The sequence below is a fragment of the Nomascus leucogenys genome, chromosome 5 (genome assembly GCF_006542625.1).
Source record: "Nomascus leucogenys isolate Asia chromosome 5, Asia_NLE_v1, whole genome shotgun sequence".
Lineage (NCBI taxonomy): Eukaryota > Metazoa > Chordata > Mammalia > Primates > Hylobatidae > Nomascus > Nomascus leucogenys.
The window spans coordinates 48,180,370-48,190,228 of record NC_044385.1 but is presented as its reverse complement, the minus strand read 5'-3'; the positions used below and the strand labels follow the sequence as shown (position 1 = coordinate 48,190,228).

At 41.7% G+C, this 9,859-nt stretch overlaps 1 protein-coding gene across 6 annotated transcripts in view; it reads right to left on the bottom strand.

Annotated features, from left to right (window-relative positions):
* Positions 1–902: 902 nt before the first annotated feature.
* The window catches only part of NSL1 (NSL1 component of MIS12 kinetochore complex), a 64,832-nt gene continuing 55,875 nt past the window's right edge, over positions 903–9,859 (bottom strand). For 2 of the 6 annotated variants that reach the window (XM_030813039.1, XM_030813041.1), the window contains 2 exons: positions 5,390–5,445; positions 903–4,527 (listed from right to left, as the gene is read on the bottom strand). In XM_030813039.1, the coding sequence (XP_030668899.1) occupies positions 5,407–5,445 (39 nt within the window). In that variant the 3' untranslated portion in view covers positions 903–4,527; positions 5,390–5,406. The remainder of the gene's footprint in view (positions 4,528–5,389; positions 5,446–9,859) is intronic. The other 4 variants (XM_030813040.1, XM_030813042.1, XR_004030105.1 and 1 more) reach the window with 3 other exon arrangements.

Genomic DNA, 9,859 nt, shown 5'->3' with positions numbered 1-9,859 from the left:
CTGCTACTCTGCTGGAGAAATTGTGTGGAGAGTCCACTTGGAAAGGAAGTGGCCCTGAGAATACAGGGAAAGGGAAAGAAGCTCAGACATTCCAGTGTCCCAAAGAACCCAGTCTCCAGCCAACCCAGCTGAATAATAGACACATGAGTGAACACCAGCAAGACCAGCAGACCATCCAGCTAAGCCCAGCTCAGGTTGTAGAACTGTGAGCAAATAACCACTTGGTTGTTTTAAGCCACTAGTTTGGGGATTTTTTTTTTGTTTAATACAAGCAACTGGTAACTTAAAAATCTCATCACTTCTGAAGACAGGAGAGTAATATACGATCTTCCAAAGCAGTTTCAAGATACTTTGATAGATTACATGTTTAGACATTTAAGATCAAGCAGAGGCCAGGTGTGGTGGCTCACACCTATAATCCTAGGCATTTTGGCAGGCCAAGGCAAGAGGATCATTTGAGCCCAGGAGTTCGAGATCAGCCTGTACAACACAGTCAGACCTCGCCTGTACAAAAAAAAAAAAAAAAAAAAAAAAAAAAAAAAAAAAAATCAACAAATAAAATAAAATAAAACAAGCAGAGTCATGGTAGCAATAAACCTTAAAAAAAAAAAAAAAAAAACCTAGCCCATATCAAGTTCTTAGATAAGAATTACCAAGTCCATCTTCCCTAAAATAAACTATGAAATTAATGCAATCCCCCAAAATTACCAACAGGATATACTTGGCATCTCAGCCAAGCTGATGTTAATGTAGGGAAATAAATAAGCCAAAGTAGCCAGGAACTTTATGGAAAATAGTAATAACAAGTGGAGGAAGATAGTCCTAAGAGAAAATAAATCTATCATGATGCTACACAAGTTAAAGCAGCACAATATGAGCATATGAAAAGAACAGACCAGGAATAGATCTAAATACATATTCAATTTTATTAGATGAAAAATGCGGCCTCTCACATCAGTAGGGAAAAAGAGGTACTATTCAATAAATGGTGTCAGAACAGGTGGTTAGCTCTCTGGAAGAAAATGAAAGGATCAGATGTCCCCCATAAACAACTACTCTACTCAGCAGGAAGAAAAAACTCCACAAAACAATAGCATTAGTTCAGTTCAGAAAATCCAGTTCAAGCCAATTATTCAAACAGTTTTTGGGAGGTAACACTGTCTCTACGGGAAGACTTGGTATTTTTCAGATTTCCCTGCTGTTTATCAAGATGGCATATGGGTGTAGGGAGAAGAGGTGCTGGAGCCATCTATCCAGGTCCCTGTACTCTCTCTGGCCCTCTGGTCTCCACAGCAAATGCCCCTGTCCACCTCGTCTCTGGGCACATCTGAGGATAACGTCTGTGGCTGGTTTATTGAATTTGTTCTAGGCTTGTGTCCCCCACCGACCACCTGGCTCATCTCAGCTCCCAGCGGCCCTGCGTTACCCCTGAGGTTGGCTCCTCTTCAATGTCCAGACCAGTGAGCCACTCTGTAGCCCTCAAATGCAGGGTAATTGGCTCACTCTCCATGGTGTCCACGAGAGGCTGCCGGCCACCTCGGTGGGCTCCTCCCACAATCCTCCATGTGGCACGTGGGGATCTCCAAATGCCTTCTGTGCAACAACAGAGCTGAGGCCGGTCCCAGGGGCTGAATGGTGTCCCTCCCTCTGATGGACACCAGCACAGCATGGACTTTCCCGTCCTGTCTCTTCATGTTGGGTGAAGAGCACAGGGACAGCGTGCTTCCTAGCTGCGTCCTCTCAGAGGCCCTCCAGTCCAGTCTACTCCAGCCTTGGAGATGACTGCCGAGAGAGGGAGGGTGGGCTCTCGGTCGCCCAGCTTCATCCTCTTCATCTTGCGCAGTTCACCAGAGGCAGAAAGGATGAAGGTTCCCTGATCCCCTTCTCTCGTAGACTGCCCCCAGAGCTAGTCCACCAGGCTTGGCTCCTAATGTGTTAAATGGGGGTAAATGGAATTTAGAAAATCTCTTTTTCTGAAAACTATATATGGCTTTTAAGACTTGCCTTGAGACTTGCAACCCTTTGTTCCAGGCAGGGCCCAGGATCCCCTTCCAAATTACTGAGGGGCAGTAAGTCCCACCACTCAGCACATGGCAGGAAGGCCACTTAACCAGGGAAATGAGTATCAGTCAAGTTAATGTTTCCAAAAACATTCTCCTTGTAACAGACACTACCTAAATTTGGAAAAGTGATACAATTTCAAGCAGCAGCCAACTAAAATGATTCCTTTTGCAATTTAGGTTAATATCATAACTATACCACTGGAGAGAAAGGACAATGAATTAGACATGTGGCACATACTTCTCACAAAAACTTTATGACTCAGTTGTCTGGAAATTGTTTTGTAACCTTCTTAAATTCATACGTCACCAATTCAGAATTTATTATAATTATAATCCTGAACAATCAGGACCGTTAGCTTCCCACGATGAAAGAATGACTAGCTATGATGATTTATATTTCCCAAGAAATTAACAGCAAAAGTTCATATTTAACCTCATTAAGATAATAAATTGCTTTAAACAACTTTGGGCACTTTCTTAGAAGCTGGTATTACTTAATGAATAGTAATATTCACTATTCATTAACTGCTGGGAAATTTAAAAAATGTTTGTTGATACTCTCTGTTGCTATGTGTCATTGAAAAAAAATGAGAAGAACCAACGAGGTTGCTGTGGTGTAGTGGCAAGGGTGTCTGAGACTCTGGACAAGGCCTTTGCTGTGAACCACGGGGAGAAGGTGGAAGCAGAGTTTGTGGTAAGAAGGCCTCGCTCTGCTCTACATGTCTATGGACCGCTGGGAAGGTGGCCAGGCACTTCCCTTCTCACCTCCACCTCTTCCTCATGAACTGGGCGTGATAATAGCCCTTAATTCATGGATTGTCTTGAGGATTAAAAGAGATGATGCACGTGAAGCTTTTAGTATGATCATGGCAGGTAGTAAGCACTTAATACATGGTAACCACTAGCATTATATTGCTATTACCTTCAGCAAATAAGCTGATAACATTATATATGTAAACATTTATTTTTGTACAATTCCAGGCATAAAGTGGATTCTTTATATGCCTGTTTTTAAAATATGCTGCTTTAAACAGTTCTACAATTCACGTTATCTTTTAATGGCCTTTTACCCAATCTGGGACACTGTTACAGTTGTGGCTTTACTCAATCTCTTCCTTTTCTTTGGGTAATCTTTTATCTTGAACTACCAAGAGTAGATGAATTGTGAGCTCATATAGCTGGAACAAATCTGACACTGTGGGTTTGTTCAAACAATTTTTTCAAATCAGATTTACAGAGGGATATAAATGAGAAAAGGAGTTTTATGTTAGGAAAAAAATGGTTTCTGAGAATTCTGAGGCTCTGATCTGATGAGTAAAGGGAACCACAGGCTTATCTGCCCATCACTTATACCATTTGATGAGATCTCTGGAGAATGGAATACCTTCACAGACAACATCAGGGATAAACCTGATCACCGTCCCCTTTGTTGCCACATCTCACAGCTTCTCCCTTCTGTTTCCTCTCACTCTGACTCAAGGAGGGCTCTCAGCGCAGAGAAAATTAAGTCTAGTGTTTGCAGGAGGGCAAGACTGGGAGTGCTGGGGGTGGAGAGGCCATAGGGTCCACCACTCTGGCAAAGAGCAGTGTTTATTTGTGTGTTTGAACGTTTGCTCCATTTGCATATGAAAGAAAAAGAAATGAGGAGTAATTTTAGTAGGGAGGATTTCTAAAGAAGCAGTCGTTTGTCAATCTGAAATTTTTTTTTAAAGGAAGAATTCTTGGGTTGGGCTTACAACAAAAATAAATTGCAGTAAGTGTTAAAACTTGCCAGTCAATTACAGGAATAGCTTAGCGTTCCATCATAGTTTCTAAAACCAGACAAAATCATTTCTTGCAAGCAGCTAATTCCACAGAAGTTTCCAAACCCATGAGTTTCACTCTCAAGTTCCCTCTAGGAGCAGAAGTGCAGGTTTGCTTGGGCTCCTAGCCTCTCCCTCAGATCCCTCTATTCCCTCTAATAGATCCCTAGATGCTACTGATGGCTCCGGGAACTGATGGCAAATTGCTTGTGGGCAGGGTCTGTGCCTTGGTTTACAGGTGTACATCCACACAGCTCTTAGCACAGTATTTAGATTCATCGAGTATCTGTGTAATAAAAGGTGTGGCTATGAAAAATCATTTTACAATATTGTTTGGCACGTGGCTGGGAAAGATCCTGAGGCTCTGGAGCTGGGGTGTGTGGGGCCTGGGGCAGGGGTGCCCTACAACTTTGCCCATTTTTATTATTCTGCCAGTGTCATCCCCTCATTTCTACACTTCCTCAGGATCAGAGGCAGGCACAAAGGGCATAGACAGAATATGACAAGTCAGAGAGAATTCGAACACTTATTTTAACCTTTTCACCAAATTTTTGTCAGAGAAGGAAATGAAGGAAGATACCAAGGTCAAAGCCTCCTCTCTTTTCCTTTTTCCTGTGCGCTCTTCTGGTGGAGATGCTCAGCTATAAAATGGCTCAAAACAGCTGGAAAGTGGAAAAAGCAATGTAATCAGCTGGTGCTGCAAAGGGCAGTGATGTGTGGATGAAGGGGTTGCTGGGGTGACCCAGGCAGCAAGGACCATGAGGGGGCAGGTAACCAGAAGCTGCCTTGTGAAGGAACTAAACCTCCGGAAGGATTTTTTTTTTTTTTTTTTTAAGAATGAAATGGGCCAGGCACGGCGGCTCACTCCTGTAATCACAGCACTTTGGGAGGCCAGGGCGAGTGGATCACCTGAGGTCAGGAGTTCGAGACCAGCCCGGCCAACATGGCAAAACCTCATCTCTATTAAAAATGCAAATATTAGCCCAGCGTGGTAGCACGCGCCTGTAATCCCAGCTACTTGGGAGGCTAAGGCATGAGAACCTCTTGAACCTGGGAGGTGGAGGGTGCAGTGAGCTGAGATTGCTCCACTACACTCCAGCCTGGGTGACAGAGTCTCAAAAAAAAAAAAAAAGAAATGAAATGCGCAAGTCTCAGGTATTTATGGACTGGTGAAGAGTTGCATGGAGGGTGGCATTCCCATCAAGGTGGCATCAGGGGCAGAAATGGACAAAAGAACTCCAATGCCATCATTGTAGAAGATGTGGGCCAGAGAGCTACATAAATGGGCACCAAGGGAGGTCTTAAAATCTGCAACTAGGTATGAGCCCAAAGGCATTGGAGCCATTCTCTGAGTAAGGCTAGTCAAGGTGATGATAGAAATGCCCAATCTTTTACACAGGCACAGGAGTCAGCTGGAGCAGAAGGCCTGCAGGGAGAAGTTGAGTTTTCTTCTCTAGCTATCCCAGGCCACCCAGAAGTCAGGGGATGTGACCAAAGGAAAAGGTGATCAGAAGGCAACTATACCTGCTAGCACAGTGACGTCACTGAGGGATGTCAATGCCATCCTCCGCTCTTATGTCCTGCAGAGATATGGGAATTAGACTTAGTTCTAGTAGCCAGGAGACTCTGGAGTCCTAATTCAGGTCAGTTTCCCAGTGATCTGTCCTCAGTTTTTTACCTCTCCCCTCCCAACGCTCACCTTCTAAGTTCAATTAATAATGAATATAAATGCCACAAGCCATTAATGTGTGAGATTGTGATCCAGGGAAACCGACAAGTTAGAAATTTGCAATATGAACTCATTCATTCAACGAGTATTAGTTTAGAGCCCATGGGCAAAGTATGAGCAATGTAGAGACACAGCAACGAATTACAAGGGATTCTTCACCCCTGAAGCTTCAAATGAATATAACATTAATTTTCTCAAATCCTTTCATATAAAATCCCCAAGAAACCTCTTCAGTGGTTCTCTAGAGAGATATTTTTTTCTTCAGTTTTGTAAACAGATACTTTCATAATATAATCTATTTGCAAAACAAATGGTCAGAGGGGAGAAAAAAAAAAAAAAAACCCGAAGAAACCAAAACTAGAATTATCAGCCAAAAACAGAGAATAGAAGTCTTATCTGAAATATTCTGTGATAGGCCAGGTGCAGTGGCTCATTCCTGTAATCCCAGCATTTTGGGAAGCTGAGGCGGGAGGATGGCTTGAGCCCAGGAATTCAAGACCAGCCGGGGCAATATGGCGAGACCCCATCTCTAAAAAAAATAAATTAAACCAGCCGGGCATGGTGGCACACGCCTGTGTTGAAACCCTGAGAAAGCTTCTGAAACCCTGAAAAACTGAAACCCTGAGAAAGGTTCAGGGGATGATTTGTCTCTTAAACCAAATTTATTTTCCCTTAATTACTATATGCACTTAATTTAAAAAATCAAATCTATAAGGCTTCTATCAAAAATTATCAGTCCCTGGCCCACTTCCCCCACCTAAGTTCATCCACAGAGTTAATACTTCCCACTTTGTCAGCTCTTTATTCTGCTACATTAAATTATATCCATATTGTATGACCTTGAATCAGCCTTTTAGACATTATCCACTGACTTCCAGTTGTGGTGGATGAAGATTTCACTCCCCAACACTGCCATGTCAAAGCTGGTGTTCAGACAGTCACACTTACAAACATATGGATTGTACTGGTTGGCACAGAAGCCTCCTCACTATCCCTGCCACTTTGTCTGCTCCAGCTCCATGTCCTGGGACACCCTACACTGTCCCAGGACCCAGCAGCTATAAGGGCCTCCACACCCCACCTTAGTGCTTTAACGAATGTCCATCTGACTGTTCAGTGCCTGTGCTGTACTAACTGCTAATTCCCATCCTTTAGCCTCCCAGTATAACTGTCCCAATTTTTTTTAATTTTTTACTGAATTCAGATTCAGGGTTTTTATTATTATGGCTATATAAATATTGTTCACTGGAGAACTAATTTGTAACCATGATTACATTTCTTTTTTTGTACAGCTTTCTGCCTTTACTGTAGTGAATAATTGCCTTGTTTCTCTGAATATCTTAATCATATTACAAAACATCTCCTTTATACAATTTTCTGCTTAGTTAACATTATCACTCATGTTGTCATTTTTTTTTTTTTTTTGAAAATATCTCTTTTGGAGTCCTACAGTCTTTTTTTTTTTTGAGACGAAGTTTTGCTCTTGTTGCCCAGGCTGGAGTGCGATGGCGTGATCTTGGCTCACTGCAACCTCTGCCTCCTGGGTTCAAGCGATTCTCCAGTCTCAGCCTCCCGATTAGCTGGGATTACAGGCATGCGCCACCACGCCAGGCTAATTTTGTATTTTTAGTTGTTGGTCAGGCTGGTCTCGAATTCCCAGCCTCAGGTGATCTGCCTGTCTCGGCCTCCCAAAGTGCTGGGATTACAGGCGTGAGCCACTGCACCCGGCCTACATAGTCTTATTCCAACCTGGTCTGCCTATTCTCCAAATCTGCTGATTAGTTAGTAGCCTGTAGACTTCAGTTTGCTGTGTTTTGGGAGCCTTAGTTTCCCAGATCCCATGGCTGCTGCTTTGTTGGTTTACCCTTTGGAATAGAGCACAGCCCCTGGTAGAACCCCCAAATGGGATGCCTTGGAGGTAATTTTTTTTTTGACACTTTGCATATCTGAGAATATCTTTTAGCTAATCATGCACTTGATTATTAGTTTGACTGTGTATAAAATCCTAGGTTGTATATCATTTATGCTGAGAATATTGCTCCAGATGCTTCTAGATTTTAGGATTGTTGTTTAGTAATTTGATGCCATTCCAATTCCTCTTGGTATTCCTCAGGTCTGGGAATGTTTCTTGTGTTATTTCTATTTCTTTATTCTCTTTTTAAATTGAGATATACTTTACCATCTCACCCTTTTAAAGCGTATTGTTCAATGGTTTTCAGTATATTGAACAAGCAGTCATGAATCACCATAATCAAATTTAGAGGGTTTTCATCACCCTCAAAAGACATCCCAGGCCAGGTGCAGTGGCTCACCCCTGTAATCCAGCACTTTGGGAGGCAGAGGTGGGCAGATCGCTTGAGCTCACGAGTTTGAGACCAGCCACATAGCAAAACTCCGTCTCTACAAAAAATACAAAAATTAGCTGGGCATGACGGTGCATGCCTGTAGTCCCAGCTACTTGGGAGGCTAGGGTGGGAGGATGGCTTGGGCTGGGGAGGCAGAGGTTGCAGTAAGCCAAGATAGCACCACTGTCCTCCAGCTTGGGCAACACAGCAAGATCTTGTCTCACAAAAAAAAAAAAAAAAAAAATCCAATACCCATTAGCAGTCACTTCCTATTCCTTCCACCCTCTCCATCTTTCCAGCCTTAGGCAGTGACTGATCTATTTTTTGTTTCTGTAGATTTGCCTATTCTGGACAGTTCATTTACATGGAGTCTACAAAAGACAGCAGTCTTTTGTGAGAGGCTTCTTTCACTTGGCATGTTTTAAGGTTCATCTACACTGTGGCATTTACCAGTACCTCATTTCTTCTTATTACCAAATAATATTCCATTGAGTGGATAGTCCACATTTTATTTATCCATTCATCAGTTGATGAACGTTCAACCTGCTGCTACAAACATTTGTGTGTAAGTTATTGTGTTAGCATGTTTTCAATTCTCTTAGGTTTAGAACGTGGAGTAAAATTGCTGGGCCATATGGTAACTGCATTATCTCTTTGATAATTTTGAGTCTGCTGCTTTTTCTGCATGCTCTCTCTGGAATGGGTATCAATTAGACTTTGAACTTTATGAACTTATTCTCTTTATTCTTACTTTTCTAATTTGCCATTTCTTAATCTTTGTGTTTTATTTTTGGGAAAATTTCATTTTATCTCCCAGCCCTCCCACTGAATTTTTATTTCAACTTCCATATTTTTAATTTTCAAAAACTTTTTCTTATTTACTGAACATTAATAGCATTCCGGTTTTCCAAAAAATGTATGATTTTCTCTTCTTTCTGGGAGTACAGTCGTCATTCTGGGATTTTGCTTTGTATGTATCTGTTTTCTTTGAGGTCCTTTATTCTCTTGGGTTTTTGTTTAATTGACTCAATTAACCACCACACATCCAGGGCCCATCATGTGCCAGCAATTATTCCAGGTGGACGGAATAAACATTCCTGCCATTAAGGGACTCACAGTTTTTTGGTCTGTCTTTGATGCTGGAGACTCTCCTCAAATATTTGGTGAATCAGTTTTGTGCATTTTTAAAATATAAAACTTAAATAAAATAAAGTGCAGAAATTTTAAGTGTATAGTTCAACAAAATTTTACATATATATACAGCCATGTGAGCCCACTCAGATCAAGATACAGAACATTTCGCTCACCCAAAAATGTTTCCCGTGCCATTCCTAGTTAATATCTCCCCTCTCCCCAGAAGGAACCACCATGGCTTAGTTTTGCCCATTCTATGATTCCACACACAGTATGTATTCTCTTGTGCCTGGCTTTGCTTCTTTTATTCAATATAGTATCTTTGATATTGATCCACATTGTTATAACAGTAATTTGTTCTTTATTCCTGTATTCCTTCCCTGATTATTTGCCTAAAACATTTAAGACTGCTCAAATGTCACCTCTTCTACAAAGACTTCCATGACTTCTCTCCTAAGTTCCACACATACATCTATCATACCATTTGCTGCATGGCATTATCATTGTTTGCACACTCATCCTCTTCACTGGAATATGAGCTTCCTGAAGGCAACACTTGTCCTGAGTGTTTTCACTTCCTTTATCAAAAGAAGTAATAACAGTGATCATAGAGTACTCCTATGCGCCATTATTAGTCTAAGGCTTTCACATTATGAACTCATTTACTTCTCAGAATAATGCTATGAGGTAGGCATAATTATTATCCTCATTTTGCATATGAGAAAACTGCAGCATAGACAGGTTATGTAACTTGCCCAATGTCACTGAACTAATAATGGTGGAACT